The sequence below is a fragment of the Doryrhamphus excisus genome, linkage group LG13, assembly GCF_037039965.1.
Source record: "Doryrhamphus excisus strain RoL-2023G ecotype Guam linkage group LG13, RoL_Dexc_Guam_v1.1, whole genome shotgun sequence".
In the NCBI taxonomy this organism is placed as follows: domain Eukaryota; kingdom Metazoa; phylum Chordata; class Actinopteri; order Syngnathiformes; family Syngnathidae; genus Doryrhamphus; species Doryrhamphus excisus.
The window spans coordinates 1,772,792-1,789,573 of NC_136369.1; the positions used below are offsets into that span (position 1 = coordinate 1,772,792).

Here is a 16,782-nt window from a genome sequence, read left to right on the forward strand (position 1 = left end):
GTAGTCGACTCATCTTTAGATGCTCGTCCACCTTTCCAAGATGGCTGCCGAGTGGTAACAGAATACAGCGTATTCTGTAAGTACTCAATTAAGTGCTGAAAGATAGGTTCCTTTATTTATGCTAAGCTAGGCTAATTAGCATCATCAACGACTACAGGCAAGGAATAAAGTGCTGTTAACGACTGCTAGCATTTAGCTTGTTGTTGCTAATGTTAAATCCTGACAGGATTAGCGCAATCGCAGAAAGCGGCGCCAAAGGTACCACTATGAGTCGGTCATGATGTTAGCATACCACAGGCTAACAGCTAGCGTGACAAAATGGGGCTCATAACAAGTCTCATATGCTATAGTAGCTCGCTGAAACAAAAAAATTGGAAAAGATACGCTGATTGTATAAACGGTGGGTAAAATTGCAGAGTGGAGGAGCTAATTCAGAGTGTTATTATGGGCCATAATCAACAAACCTTTACAAGCAAGCCTAAGACCTTTACAAGATGGCTGCCGCACCGCAAGATGATAAATTCTAACCAAAAAAAACAGAAAATCTGCTAGCAGTCTTCATGTTCAGAGATAGATTGTTTCTTTTCTTAATAATAAGGCAAAATAACTAGCGTCATCAGCTACATGTATGACGACAGACAAACAAAATGGCGTCACTACTGCTAGCATTTAGCTTCTGTTTCCACCAAAAATGATTTTGTCTCACCGTTCTTTGAAAAACAGTAGCAGCAAAAAACAGAAAAAATTGGTTAGTTGGGAGAAGCTAATTCACAAAAAAAAAGAATTTTAACATTATTTTGAGCCATAATCAAATCTTAAGAAGCTCGACCAAAATCTTTCCAATATGGCCGCCGAGTGGCAAGAGAATAAAGAACTCCAAATAAAACCACCGACTAGCTGCTAGCAGCCTGAATATCATTGAAAAGTTATTTTAAAGAGGTAAGGGTTTTCCTTCTTTATGCTATGCTAGGCTAACCAGCTCCATTTTTTGCCACCAACAACAGAGTAGAAACTAAATGGCGGACTCACCAACATGGCTGTTAGCGTTTAGCAACAGGCTAGCTTCTACGTAGCTTTCCATCAACCATGGGTTGCTAACAGTTTTGCTTTAAATCTTGGGCCGGATTAGCGCTATCGTGCTAATCTGGAGGACAATGAGTGTTAACGGCGTGGGTGGCGGACGGAAGTGATGTCCTCCTAGCTGACGGAACACGGGTCGTCCTTGCAGGGCTTGACGTCCCCCTGCAGCAGCTGGATCATGACGGCCTTGGTCAGGTAGCTGGAGGTGCCCCTCTGCCCCACAGGGGGGGTGTTGTAGAAGGCCTGCGGAGAAGTCTAGATGTATTTTTTTGGGTGACTCTAAAGTTTGGTTGACAAAGGAAGGGAGGAAGACTTTGGCGCACCTGCTTGTCCTGGCTTTCCAAGTGGTTGCCGTCTCTCTGGAAGTCGGCAAAGGCTTCCTTCACCAGGCCGTCCAGGTCCACCTTGTTGCTGAACTCCAGTTCTGGGTTCCTCTCCAGCACGATGGAGACCACCATCAGCAGCTGCTCACAGCAGGAGGGAGGACAGCGACACCTTAGTACACCTCAGTACACCTTAGTACACCTTAGTACACCGCTTGACCAAAATGTAGTAAAGTCAAGGAGATATTGCTATTAATTGCTATTAATGAATATTCAATTGTCCTTTCATTTCACTGCGAAATATAATTTTTATGAAGTCGACTTATTTATCTGCCACACTGAGCGTAGGAATAAAAAACCTCAAACAAAATAGGTAAATATGAAGATAATTAATATGATGAATAATAATACAATTTCCCATTTGTTTATTTGAAACCCGGAATACCTTATTTTTATTTTAATTATGTAGCTGTTTCAGTGATTATTTTCTTATTTTTTTTAAAATTAATTGTTTAATGGCATTGATTTTTTTTATTATTGAACCAAAACAAGTTAATATAAAGTAAATTAAATGTTTTTCAGAAACTAAATTGACTGAAATCTAAATTGAAATATGGAAATTTCATATATTTTATTTAGTATATTTTTCCATTATATGACTGCTGCACCGCACTAAAATTATGGACTAAAAAAACAACCACAATTAAATAAATATGAAGCCAATTGAAGAAATTATAATACAATTTTACAGGTATTTATTTCAAACCTGAAATATATATTTTAAAATGTTTTGTTATTTTATTAGCTAGTATTTGTAATGTCAGTAATATATGAATTTAGTAGTAATTTAAATACTACTACTACTACAAATAAATCATTTAATAACTATGTATTATTCAAAATACTTAATGCTTTCTACTTAATAGTTTCAGCACTTAAATAAATAATGCAAAGTAATGAATTAATTAACTTAGTATGGTTCATTCTTTATGTAGAGTAGAGTACATGGAGTACATGGAGTACATGGAGTACATGGAGTACATGGAGTACATGGAGTACATTGATTTGAGCTGCGACAGCAGTACGTTTACCTCCACAATGACCTGTCTGTACTCGGGTAGGACGATGCTCTTCAGCGTGTCCTCCACCAGCAGGGAGAAGTTCATCTCGTACATGGTCATGTCGGATAGCGTAGGTTGCTACCAAAAGACGGCAAGTATGAGGAGACGTCTTCGTGGAGATGGAATTCCTCGCGGCAGGTACCTGTGGAAGGTGCGTCCCGGCCACTAGAATCCCGTCAGGTGTCCTCTCCAGGATCTGCCAGACCCGGTCGTAAAAGCCCAGCGGGGTTCTGTTCAGGGAGCCGTCAATCTGGCGGCGGTGGAGCCAGGACCTGCGGGAGGAGCAAAGGAGGACAAGCGTGGAAAATCTGTCTCTCCAAGAGCTGACTTGATAAGATGCGATGAGATAAAAAGTGCAATAAAATCCTGAGGGCTCCAGAAGGCGGTACGAGATGGACGAAGACGTAATTAAAACTTCAACTCCCCCCTCTTGTGATGAGGATGTCCTCACAGGAGGATGATGATGATGTTGGGTACCTGCCGGTGTGCTCAGGTTGCAGAACGTCCAGCAGGAGCTGCTTGATGTCGCTGGGGGACAGCTGGTAGATGTCCTGGGGGGGCATGTCTCCCGCTCGGATCTTCAGCTCCTGCTTCATGGCCTGCACGATCCACCTGCGGACACGCCAACCAGAAAGGAGGGACACTGAGGACCACGACTCTAACGTCAACGTCTGTGACCGAAACGAAGACACCCACCCCACTCTGATCTTGAGCATGCCGCTGAAGAGCTCGGGGCTGTTGGAGATGATCCACCCGATGTGGATGACCAGCTCCTGCTGCAGGACGGCCTCGCGCTCGCCCCCCGGTGGGCAGCACTTGCTGTAGATGATGCCCTGGATGACGCCCGGTGACAGCGGGTTGGAGATGACTTCCTCCTCGTGGCCGAACACGCCCAGCGTCACCTTTGCAAGAAGAAGTAGAGAGCTGCTGACGATCAGCTTCGTACGTGACGCAGGGCAGTGTTGGCGAGGTGTTAGCATCACGCCATGCGTCCTCTCCATGCTTTGGCCACGAACCTTAAATCTCACACGAGGAGAACATCTCAGCCCTTTTGTAGCACTTTGACGACATAAATGGAAGCTCCAAACTCTTGTTTGTATCGAGAATTCCCAAAGAAAAGCGACTGCAAAAAAGCTGGTAAATCTTTTAAAATTTCCTACAATAATACTAATAATAAATAAAAATAAAATAATAAATAAACAATACTAATAATAATACATTCTTCTGTTGACCTGACGTCAAACCAGGACTGAACGTGCCGTCAGTCCAACACACAGCTGCAGATATCTGCTGGAGAAGATTGCCGTAAAGTCAATGTTTAATGGGTTTTTATTGTTTGTAGGCCAAATAAGTTAATAATTCAACATAAAAATGGAAAAAATATATTAATAAACATTATATTATATATATAAGAATATAGAAATATTTTTACTATCATAATACATTTATATTTATAATATAAATAATATAATATATAAATAAAATAAATGTTATTTATATATAATATATATATATATATAATTTATTTATTTAATATTTTTTATGGGCTATACAAAATAAAATTTTTATTTAATACAATTAATGCAGAGCAACAAATCACATGCAAATTTGTCTCATTGGACTCTGGGGTGGCCAATGAAGTCTGCCTAGCAACAGGCCTGTTTCTGGACTAAATCCCGCACGTGAGGCTTATTTTCTTGATGGGAAAACACGACAGTGGCAGGTGACAGAGCATCTTCAGTACAAGCATGCCGCATGTTGAGATGAAAATGAACAGGACGGGGGTGGCCGACGGGGGCTGCGATTGCACGGCGAAAGCTGCTTGCGCACACGTTTGGAGGCAATCTATATGCAGATGCACACCTTCAGCTACTTCGGCGTAATGAAACAACTAAAAGTGCTCGCGGGGGTAAAAACTCACTAAAGAAATAAATAAAATGAGAAAAATGAGGTGAGATAAGCGAGGCTGGAGAGGGGAGGCTAATCTCGGAGAAACACTCCACACCAGAGGACCGGGTGCACGAAACCTTGGCGGGTCACGGCAGGATCAGCGAGCACGTGCACGGCGTCTAGACGCGGTGGAGAGTGTGAGCATGCGGTGTTCGAGAAATCGGTCAACATTAAAACGACTGAAAGAAAATAGACAAGGAATATTAGGGCCACACTGGAAAGTCATACCTCCAGAAAAAAAGGCTTCGCTACACAGCTTAAAACGAGCTCGGCCAACTAGCTGTCAGCTAGCATGACGTTGCTGGAAAATGTGAGTGTATTATTAGTGTTGCTAATGTTGCTAATTGTTGTACGTGATGCATGGCAAAGATAACAACGGTGCTAAATCCGGGTGCCCAAAGTGCTGCCCTGGGGCCAGTTGTGCTCCATAGCTCATTTTCTGTCGGCCCTCGTCACGTTCTAAAATGCAATTAAGCAAGAACAAAATGGAGCATCACGACTTTATTCCTTTCTCGGGATGAATGTCCATCATGATCCCCAAGAACTTAGTCCATGAACCCCGTTTAAGAAACGACCAAGTTGAACTGATTCAGGGACACGGATAGAAACAAGAGACAGTTCTGTTTTGGGGGTTTCGTGACCCCCCAAAGGTGGGAGTTACTGTATATTTGTTGTATATATTCTATATTTCCATGAACTCCAATTGCACTAAAGAATAGGTCAACTCTTGCATGACATGTTTTGGTAAATTCCTCGAGTGTTTCCATCGGACAAATTCTCATACATTTTTTACAGTGTGGTCTTAATAAAGGGGCGCACTTACCTGCTTGCCATGCACTAAAACACTAGTAATACTGGGGGCAAGGCTGTCCACTAGCTTAGTTAACAGACTGGCAGCAAGACGGACAACGGACCTAGTGGGCGACAGAGACATCACAAGGCGTCAGGACAACAGCTAGGTGGCGTTAGAGGAGCCTGCTGCTACACGGGCTGCATGTGAGGCGCCTCTAGCACAACAAAAAAAACAGCAGGTTTGCTAACCAACATGTGTCCCACTCCACGCCAGCAGGGGGCAGCGCATTAGCGGCCTGCTGTGCTGGAAATAAACATTTCAACTTAATTTAAATTGAATTAAAATTAATTCTTTAAGTAAAGTATTTCAATTACATTTGACTTATTTTGATCATTTGGTTTAATTTAATTCAGTTTAATTACATCTACTTTTTAAATTTAAAAATAATTAAAAAAAACTATTAAATTAGATAATTCAATTAAATTCATTTTAATTGAATTAACTCTTAATATATTAATTAAAACATTTTAATAAATGTATAATTACTTGGCTAATTAAATTAAATTAAATTTAGTTGAATTGAACTACATCTAAATTTATTTGTAAAAAGTCATGCATTTGAATTGGCATTAAATTAGATTATTATTTAATTAGCTTGAAATGGTATTTCTAGGGACACGTTTAACTGAAAGAACAACGACTAACACGACTGACTTTTTATTTGATATCGAGTGTTTACAAACAAAAACTACAATAAAAAATCAGGCCTATTTTTAGCTTATTTTGAAGATCTTTAAATAAACAAAAAGAAAGAAAAAACTGGTTTTGAAGCTGGAAAAAAGGGTGTAGCATGAAGTCAATCAAGTTGGTTAGCAAAATGTTAGCATCTTGCATCGCTTGGCCCAGAAACAAACCCAAAAAAAAGACAATTGCTTTTCCTCTTTGCCTTCCTGCAAATGAATAAACCAAGCATGAGACAAATGGAGAAGGATCATTTTCAGCCTGACTGCAAAGATGAATACATAAAACAAAGCAGATTTCACCCTTCCTATTTGAATGTTTGCTTATTGTGTTTATTATTATAGTGTTGTTTTTAAACGTGTTGCCGCTGCAGGAATCCAAGGAGGGTCAAAAAGCAGCAGGCGTTGCTATCGGCAACCGCGGCGCTGAAGCCTCACAGCTCTCAGAGGCAGTGAAGAAATGAAATCATGTCATTAATAGGGATGGGTGAATGACTGAATGAGTGTGTGTGTGTGTGTGTTCTGCAGTGGAACACGAACGCGCACGTGGAGCTGGAGTTGAATAAAAAGCAACAAAGCCTCGGCGTTTATGAGGCATGATGCGGTGTCAATCCGCCGCTGCTTTGTCGGCCAGCCTATTTCAAGCTTCACTAGCTGGCCAATGTTAGGGAAATGAGAAAGTAAATTGAAGCCGGCGCTGATAGCGTTTCCACGCGGGGCCCTCGGGATGGAAAAAAAACAAAAAAACAGCCTCTCGGCTTTCTGCCGCCCTCTCTTTGCCGTAATCTCATGTCTGTGCAAATACGCCCCGCTCTAATTAATAATAACACCACACGGGGGGAAGTTGTCGCTGTCAGTCAAACGACACACACACTCAGGAATACACACTTCTACGAGCTTTCATGTTCGGTTAGCGTTCAGTCGGATCGGTGGGATTCCACTCACGCCGCGTACGGTGGAAACTCGGCCGTGTTTGACCCGCCTGTCATTTGTTTGGCCCCAAGAGAAACGGGCCACATCACGGAAGAAAGGAGTGTATGTGACGGAGTAGGAGTCATAGTCAGTTACAGGGTCAAACTGTCACCATCATAAACCTCCATTAATGTACAAGTAACGGCATCAACTGTAACAAAAAGTTATAAGTAAAGTTATAAGCAAACGAGCTTTAAAACATTTTTTAATATTCATTTTTAATGAATGGATTTAATAGCGAAGGCACAATGTCCATTTTTTTAACATGTCTATTTATCACACAAGTGTAAAAGTAAGTTAGGCACTTTTAATACGGAGCCAAACATTTATGTTTTTTTTATTAATTTTATTAATTTAATTTATTAATTAATTTATTATTTTTTTTATTAATTTATTATAATTTATTAATACATTCTACTACTTTTTTTCATCTGTTGTTTATGATTAAATGTCTATTTGGCTTTTTAAAAATTATTTAGAATTGAATTTTGAACAAATTGTTATTAACTATACAAATATATACACATATATATTTTTTAATTAAATTAAAGCATTTTAATGTATGTAAATATTGCGTGTTTGGAAATGTATTTATAAATTTATATACACTCCCAGCTAATCCTTTTAGAATCGAGGTTCCACCGTGTAAAAGTAAGTTAGACACTTTTAATAAACCAAACATTTCTGGTTTTTGTTTATTTATTTTTCATTAATTTATACATTCTTTCACCTTTTATTTATGATTAAATGTCTATTTGGCACTTTTTTAATTATTTAGCATTGGATTTTGAATAAATTGTTATTAACCATACAAATATTAAATAATAAAAGCATTTTATATATACTATATTGCATAATGAAAGGTTTTTAAATGTGTATAATATTGTATTATTTTCATTTCTTTTTATTTAGAATATCTTTTATTTGATTTTTTTCTACTTATTTATTATGTATATAAATATTATGTGTATTATTTATTTGTAAATAATACACATTGGAGGATTGGAGGTTCCACCGTACGCTGTGTGACATCTTCTGGGTTCTGCAAAGCCGTCCGAGCGCTCAGCCAGCAGGGGGCGACGCTACGGCGCCTGTGTAACGAGCCTCAACTGACGAACGCGTGTTCGTTAGCCATCTCCCGCGAAATGACTGGAAAAAGAAAGTGGCGAGCCAGCCAGGTGCATGCAGAGGCGGCCCGCCCGTCGCCAGCATGATTACCTGCTTGCCATGCACCAGTATTGAGGTGATGTGAGGCGCGATAGAGCTGGCAAACTTCCTGATAAGGACGGCGGCGTGGCGCACGGCCAGCCTGCACGTTAGGTCACATGGGATTCAATTATTTACAGGAAGGAAGACATCCAGTTTTTTATGTGTTGGTCTGTGTGTGTGTGTGTGCATGTGTGTGTGTGTGCGCGACCGTCAGACCAAAGCTTCCTGCTGCCAGCTCTCCTGTAGATCCTCTCCAGCTCGTCCGTCAGGCTCTCTGCAAGTCAACACAACGAGGTAACGATGGCACCCACTTGAGGTCATTTTACTATTTCAACACCAAAGACGTGTTTATTGCTCGTTTTTGTGCTGGAAGCAAAAAGAGGTCATGATGTCACTGCTGGAGAAGTTTTAAGCCATAAAAAGGGCCACAAGGCGGCATTGGGTAAGAACTCGGCGTGGGAGTCTCATCTTTCTTTTGGCTTCTTCTGGCTATGCTAGCTTCCACGTAAACATGGAAGCTAGCATAGCCAGAGAAAACAATATTCTGTGTGCCTTGGAAGTCCAAATCGTCTAAAATGTCCGCCGCTGAAGGGGTTGTCTTTTGAAAAATGGCTGGGATCAAATAAATTGATAATGATTTGGAGTGCATGAGAAAATGACATTAACATGTGTATTGTCCAACACCGCAGAAAGCGTATGCAGAGGTAGATGAAGCCGCTGGACACTTGAAACGCAGCTACCGCCATCTTGTGGAGGTAGTAAATGTACTACATCAGGGGGTTGCCTACAGCCACACCACTGTGTTTTGTTGTAACAATGAAATAGTCTCACCGTCTTTGTTCAGGAAGTGCGGTCCTTCCCTCCTGAGCAGGATTCCGGCGAGCTGAGCCTGGCTGGCTAAGCAGTCGCAGTCCTGGATGATCACACAAACACGCACACACACAAACACACACACAAACACACACACACACGGATGCAGTTAATCCACACGTCGTGTACAATTCTACTAATACAAAACTTGCACATTTTACTTCCGCTGACGAGCCGCTGTGAAATTCTAATTAGGCGTCTCACAGAGCTGCCATTGTGATGATAATGGATAATCGCTCCCGTATCGCCTCATTTACATTGGAATTAAACGAGGAATATGCGTGGAATGGGGAGGAAAAACAAGGTGTTTTCATGCATGGCGTTTTTGGAAAGAAGCCCTCTAGTTGTTTTGTTTTTCGTACCGGAGAGCCACGCAGCGGCCACTTCATTAGGTACGCCCTGATGACTTGTGCAGTTGTACTCAATGAAGTGGCTGTTTTAACAATGCCATAGGGGGGGGGGGGGGGGGGGACTCACATGGAACTTCTGGAGGATCTCATCGGTGGGCTTGTGCAGCCACTCTTCCAAGCTGATCTCGGGCTGCTGCTCCAGGTCGGAGGCGTTGGGCGTGCTCGTCTGTCTCTTGACTTTGGAGTGTTTGGGCATCTCCAGCTCCTCGAAGCTCTTGAACTCTGGGATCCTTCATGAAACAAACATGGAGTAAAACGGCAAAGTCGGGCCAGCATGTGTGTTGCTTATTGATCAACCATTTTACTTTTCACTTTCTCATGCACGGGTTTCTAATTAAACTTTTTTTACACGTAGGAAATAACATCCTCTCTGTAATGGGATTCCATGGTGTCCATCTTTAGCTCATGATGATCATGGAACGTTGCCAAAGGAAGATCTTACTCGGCCTCGTTGACGCGCAGGAAATCCAACTGCTCCACCACGGCTCCGGATATCAGCGTCTGGGAAAGGCCATGCACAAAAATCAGCACCAGACAATCGCCGGGATGACGGCGGCCCACACGCACCCACCTGAAGTCTGTCCACGTGAACTTTCACCCCCCCGATGTGGCCCTTTTTGAAGGACGCCAGCATGTCCAGGACTGGATTGAAGCGGCTTCCTCTGGACAGACGCAAAGACGTTAAGACGCTCCGTCGGATCCTTCCTGGACCGGAGGAATGCTCCAGGATGGACGACCGGAGCGTCTTCTTCCACTTCCTGTTAGCTATTACATCTCTCTTCTCTCTTCAATTGCCATTGTTCACTTGCGATTTAAGCCCTAAATGTGTCTCATATATTTAATAAACACATTCCATGTGTAAAACGTGTCATCGCTGACTGGTGGCGTAAGATGACAGATGGAGGAGACTCTCGCTTAGCTGCTTAGCTTAGCTGATTAGCTTAGCTGATTAGCTTAGCTGCTTTAGCATCTCGGCTCCGTGATGACTCTCACTACTACTATGGTGGGACATTTCAAGGCTTGCCAAAAACACTCTCAATGTAAACATGCTAACGTTGGACCAGTATTATCACGTATTTATGAAGTATTCATTTATTTAGAAAATTAGAATAATAATAATATAATAATAATATTCATAAAAAGTATAATAATGTTCATTAAAACATATTTTTTTCACCAACCAAAAAAATCTAAAATTGTTTTCAGCATCTTTAATGTACAAAGTGCCCCCCCCCCCCACGTCATTCCGGACTTACTTGATGTTGTCCTCGTGGATGAGGACCAGGAAGAGGGGGCGTCCCTGCATCTTCCAGCACTGCTTGATGAACTGCAGGGCGTTCTACAAACACACGGAATACAATCCCATCCACGCCATTTGCAAGATTACAATTTTCATTTGTGCGAAGGAAGTTTGCAAATCAATTCCAATCCGGCCCGTGGGACAATTTGCTAAACGGAATTGACGTCGCCCGCATCGCCGAACTCGAAAATAAACCAAGTGCCTGCCATAATCTGCATAAATGCGTCATTCTTCCAGTACGAACTGGTGCCGTATTCAAACCACAACTAAAATGGCGTCGAGTCACCAGGGGCACATTTGACACAATTTTGAAAAGTGTGATTAATCACGATTAACTGATTCGATCCCAGCCATCCCTCTCAGTAATGGCCCTTTTGGACTAATTCTTCAAGGCACATTTGGAACTGATTGTGGCCGCGCACGAGCATGCGTTACGATCTCCCTTCAATGTGGAACCTCCTGCCCCCCCCCCACACACACCTTATGATCCCTTGGAAAATAACTGTACAAATACATCCCTGGTGGCGAATGAGTAAATTAGTTGGATACCATTTTTTGCTGTGAACATTTGCCAGCCGTAATGTAAACACATTCAGCAGCTGCTTTATGTATTTTAATAACACAGCCGCAGGGGTGCATTATATTGGTATGCTCCAATCCCGACACTGCAAGATAAAAGGTAGGCTAGCTGCTTATGTTAGCTGCTTATGCTAGCTGCTAACTTATATGTTTACCAGTGCTAATGGGACATTTTCTCAAGACGGGAACATGCTACTATTTTCTGAGCCTGGATTATTGGGGCATGTCCCGTCCTGTTCGGCTTTGAGTTTGTGAGTTTGACGCCCCTGACATAAGCGGGGTGCCATTGATGTTTATTTACAACAGACACAAAAGCAGAATGTGCAATAATAAATAAACACTTTATACTTCCTTTTCCTCTATTAGGGTATATTATTTACATTCTTGTGTTTTCCACATATTTGATACTTTCTGATTAACATGAACGCACCATGATGTGTTTGTCATGGAAATAAGATTGTTTGCATGCTGCGGTGGAATGGCTTTTACGATATCATTTGTGCGCACTATAGTTTTTATTTGCTGCTATAACAGCTTTAGCACCCAGACGTGGCATTAAACTCACCATGAGTGATCGTCAGTAAACCCAAAAGACTTTTAGCATTTTGACCTTCCATTAGAGCCGGTGGAAGGCCATCCTGGCAGCACCCCCCCCCTCCACCCCCCTTCCAAATGTCAGCTTGTCTTGTTAGACAAAACCAATAGAATATATTCCCCTTAAAAGTCTGCTCCATAAATAAAACATGGCCGACACGACTTACCTTGATGTCATCAATCAGCAGCATCACATCCTGGGACAGGTAAAAGTCGCTGAGATCAAAGACGATCGGGTAGCACACCACCGTCTTGCCGAGGATGCGATAAATCTACACACACACACACACACACAAATATAGTATATATGTGTGTGTATAGGGAGACACCCAGTGACGCTGATGATGATGATAACGGCCTCTGGCAGCCAGCCACCCTGGCCATAAGCGTTCCATTATAATATTGTCTTTGTCATCATTCATCTGTTTGGCAGGAAGCCGCTTCAACTCAATTTATTTGCTTGACCTTCAACATCTTGGGGGCAAAAAAACGTGTGCAAAACATGCAACGGACACCCCAGGGGGGCGGAGGGAGCATTCGTCAGGGATCTTTGCGCTGAGAGCTCCTCGTCCTAAAACCTGATCCAGAATCAGCAGTGGCAATAAAAAGTGTTACCTCTCTACAGGCGCTCACCAAACAGAACGACATACTTGCTCCCGGTGCAACAAAAGGAAAACACAACACATCCACAGCACGTCAACGCATCACATAAATCAACTCCGACTTCCTGGGTGATAAACAACTCAGCGCTAATAGCCCCCTAACTGTTATTTCCAGATGCCCACAAGCTACCCAGCATGCCTTGCGGCTTATTTGAGCTGCTTTGCATTGCTAAGCTCCTCAGGAATGAAAAGTAATACGCTGGCGTACATTTCCAGTACGCCAACTAACGCCATGGACCGGCCCGCTGATGTCACATTATGGGCGGTGCTAAAATAAGCCTCCGTATTCCAAGATGGTGCATGATATGCTGCGTCTCTCTGCGTTAGGTTCTCTGAAAATGGGCCTGGATTGATGCCCCAGTCCATACCCACAATGTAAAATAATTTGTTGGTTCAAGAGAGTGCATGATATGCTGCGTGATGCTAATACATTGGAGCTAACGTTTACTGCAGTCGTGTACTAGAAGCGCTATTCAGATGTTTGATACCGAAATGTTTTGATTTCAGTGGAAAAAATTTTTTTTTTAGTATTTGACCGTCACAAGTCCCGAGGGTGTATGATATGCTGCTATTAGCTATTAGCATGTGGCGTTCCCGCTTTTCCTGACTGCACCTGAATGCAGCATGAGGTGAATTTGCGTGTCCAAACGCGTGGGAGGTTTTACTCGAGGGGGCTCACCCGTGACCCGCGTCGTACGTGAGGTGCCGCATACGCGTGTTCGCCTGCGTACCTTGGAGGTCCCGATGCAGCCCACGGGTCGATCCGGACGCCCACTCAGGCCCAGCTTCTTATTGACGGCCAGGAAGCGGTACGCCTGCGGGGAAGACACACCGACATGATGGACAGCACACAATCATCCTCGGATCGTTATAAGACACTCGGACAAATGATTTTCTGTGGGGGGACCAAAGCAGTGACAGGGTACCTAAAAGGGGCGGAGCTTGAGGGATGGCCCCTCCTCACATGTCATGCTATTCACGTAAGTGCAGGTACGCATCTTTAAAGAGTCAGGACACGTTTGAGACAAGCCGGACTCTTTCACGGCGGTAATTACCAAGCCGTTATAGCAAAGGGCAAATCTGGGGGGTGGGGGTGGGGTTTGTAAGGTCGCGACCTTCCCCCTTAATCGTCGCCGAAAAGCATCTGAAGACGGCATCAAGGAGAAGTGCAAAGCTGGGCTAAAAGCCTCCGAAGGCTGCTGCTGTCCAAACGATCCAAAGATGCAAAGCGAGGCGAGGAGATGGACATCGATTCCAACGCCGGGTTGCCAGATCTGCTGCTGTGACATCCTCGACGGCCACGTGCGTGGAATACATCAGCACAGCACCTCGTTACCCTTGGAACATCAGAATGCTACATTTAAAAAAAAAAAAAAATGTCCTTTCTGAATCTGAGCTGCAGTTCAGCAGCCGGACAGAAGGTGGCACTGTGCCCCTCCTGCTTGTCTGCAGGCTGGGGGCTGAGGACTCCAGGAGGGGCTGCTAAAAGGTTGATCCAATTAAAATAAAAGTCAATAGTAAGTAAAGAGCAGGATGTAGTGTTATTTTTTTTAAAGGCAACTGTCCATTGAGGATGAAGTGGAATTGTAAATGAACAGCCAAGGAAAGAGGAGATGAGGAGAGAGGAGATAGGAGGGAGGCTGCTCCTGTGTGGAGAATAGCAATGAGGCAAAGGGTCACGGCGCGACACGTATCGTCTGACGCATTCTGCGACGTCACCAGCGACTGGTTCCCGTTCTGTTATTGAAAAGCGACTTTTTCACGATGTTTAACGGCATTGCGTCCCTAGAGCCGGAATGTGATGACGCCATGAAGGAAAAACCTCCAGGGGGCCAAGGAGAGCTTCATAAAAGCTTCTAAAAGGCTTCACTACACATTTACGTTTCACGCTCGCGCACTTTTTATCCGGGTTGTTCCCATCGATTCCCATTGGCAGCATCTTTTTCACATACGAGATCCCTGCTATTCCCTGCCATTCCCAGGCCCATAAAAGTGTCTATCTGACACTAAAATGAGCCAACATCAAACCAAACGCCCCCCCCTCGCTCACGGTGCAACCAAAATACAGCATAAAAGGCTTCCCGGCATGCCTTGCGGGTTCTAGACGCGCATGAAATAGCATTGTTTGGTGTGTGTTATTTTTGGCTGCACCGTGAGTGAGGCGGCTCCAGTGGGTTGGCGATGATGAGTCAGGGTGGAGCTACCAAGCGGCTTCCGTGCACGTGAAGAACACGGCCTCAAGCGAGGTGAACACTGACTCTGCTGCTTTGTCGGCGCGCCCGTTCTACCAAACGCTCTTCCACGATTAGCAACCCACGTGCTGGGCTTGCCCACGATAACGTTGGATGAAAAATATGGCAAACACGAAGGCATCCACTTTGCCATAATCCTGACAAATGTTTCATCTGTACTCATGGATGCTAAACCTACTACAGTTGATGGAGGAAGCTTCACTACACATCTTAAAATGTCTGACCCCAGTCATCTGAATAAGTAGGAGATGCAAGGTTTGTTTTTCTTCGGCTGCGAGTGCACCGTTTAGCTCACATATCGGAAGGCTCCTCAGTCTCAGACAACAAATACATTATTATTATACTTGTTGGTTAAGTTTGCTGAGAAGAGGTTTTAAACACGGGACGCCATTAAAGACGTAAGCCAAAACATTGAGGGTCTGTGTTGCACGTATGCTAGCATGCTAGGGATAAAAAGCCCATATCGTGTATCAAAACCGTGAGGTGGCAGCGGGCGAGGAGCGACCACTGTGGCTTAGACGGGGACACGCCGAGGGCGACGCCGTGTAATTGCCACTCCGCCGTCGTCAGGCGGCCGCCGTCGACACGCAATCACAGGGCTGAGAGGGACGAGGCGAGACCCGCGGCGCCCCGGCGTTGGCGGTAAAGCCGAGATAAACACATTCCGTGAGTACGTTTGGGCTTTCCAATTTAATATTCAGCACCGCGGCCCCTCGGCCCCCCGCCCCATCGCAATCCATCTGAGTGAGGCGGCCGGCGGCTCCAACACTGATGATGGGCCTGGAGGTGTTATGGGGGGGCGGGGCATGTGAGGCCCCGAGGGTGGGACGGCAGGGAGAACGAGGGAAGGAAGAGCAGGTCGGGGAGAGGATTTTAGTGGCATTCCGAGACAGGAAGTGATTTTTATTCTCCAATTTTCCATCAATTTCAATTTTCTCCTCAGAATATTACAATTTGACAAATTATGACTTCATTCTTTCTTTTGTTTCTCTTAATATTACAAATCATATTTATTTCATTTTTTTCCTGTGACCTTGACCCTTTTTCCGCCTCAACATTTGAACTTTATTCTCGTCCATTTAGAACTCTTTTTTCCATTTCTGCTGTTGTTTTTTTGTTATAATTTTCCAACTCTTTCAACTCTCTTCTTTATTTCCATAATATTTAGACTTCACCACAATATTGTAATTGTATTTTAATTCTGTGACGTAAAAAAACATTTTCCTTAAAATAGTTCAAGTGTGTGCTACTAAAATGATTTTATTTTTCCCTAAAATATTGCAGCAATATTCTCACCAAATCACAGCCTTTTCTTTTGCTAATATTAAAGATTTATTCCCACAATATTTTGACTTTATTCTCATAATATTACATTTTCCAACGTCATTTTCCAAAAACGACATTATTTTGTTTTGTTTCCTATAATATTCCAAATTCTTCTCTATCATATCAACTTTATACTCCTGAAATGGAATGAAATCATTTTATGATTTATTTTGGCCCATAATTATTATTTCCCCTTCTTTTAAAAACAGCATTTTGTAATTGGAATACAACTTTTTTCTCGTACTATTTTACATTTCTTTTTAATTTGTATTTTTAGAATATTAATCCAAAAACAACAGTAGGTCGCAAAAGGCCCCACAAAGTAGAAATCAGAGCAGGGGGTGGGGGGTGGGTAGTAGGATGAGCCAAACTTCTATCGACGATCCGTCTTTGCCCACGTCTGTTCGGTGACTAACAGCTATGGAAGGTTCCATCGTGAGGAAATGACAGCCACGTGTCGGCCATTACGCCAATCAATGGCGGTTAACAATCCGCACTCAGGTGATCAATCACAGACAAGCCTTTGATTAATGGCGGCGTCCGAGCGAAAAAGCTCACGCGGCTGAGGTCTGGAGAACCCGGCTGCTCACGTGCAATCCGA

The 16,782-nt window shown here is 43.3% G+C and overlaps 1 protein-coding gene across 5 annotated transcripts in view; it reads right to left on the minus strand.

Annotated features, from left to right (window-relative positions):
- Positions 1-777: 777 nt before the first annotated feature.
- Positions 778-16,782, minus strand: part of phkb (phosphorylase kinase, beta) — a 52,532-nt gene continuing 36,527 nt past the window's right edge. For all 5 annotated transcript variants that reach the window (XM_078795546.1, XM_058088773.2, XM_058088780.2 and 2 more), the window contains 15 exons: positions 13,335-13,418; positions 12,109-12,213; positions 10,725-10,807; positions 10,040-10,130; positions 9,911-9,969; positions 9,536-9,698; positions 9,020-9,101; positions 8,405-8,462; positions 5,298-5,388; positions 3,221-3,426; positions 3,002-3,136; positions 2,667-2,796; positions 2,495-2,602; positions 1,404-1,544; positions 778-1,323 (listed from right to left, as the gene is read on the minus strand). In XM_078795546.1, the coding sequence (XP_078651672.1) occupies positions 1,198-1,323; positions 1,404-1,544; positions 2,495-2,602; positions 2,667-2,796; positions 3,002-3,136; positions 3,221-3,426; positions 5,298-5,388; positions 8,405-8,462; positions 9,020-9,101; positions 9,536-9,698; positions 9,911-9,969; positions 10,040-10,130; positions 10,725-10,807; positions 12,109-12,213; positions 13,335-13,418 (1,662 nt within the window). In that variant the 3' untranslated portion in view covers positions 778-1,197. The remainder of the gene's footprint in view (positions 1,324-1,403; positions 1,545-2,494; positions 2,603-2,666; positions 2,797-3,001; positions 3,137-3,220; positions 3,427-5,297; positions 5,389-8,404; positions 8,463-9,019; positions 9,102-9,535; positions 9,699-9,910; positions 9,970-10,039; positions 10,131-10,724; positions 10,808-12,108; positions 12,214-13,334; positions 13,419-16,782) is intronic.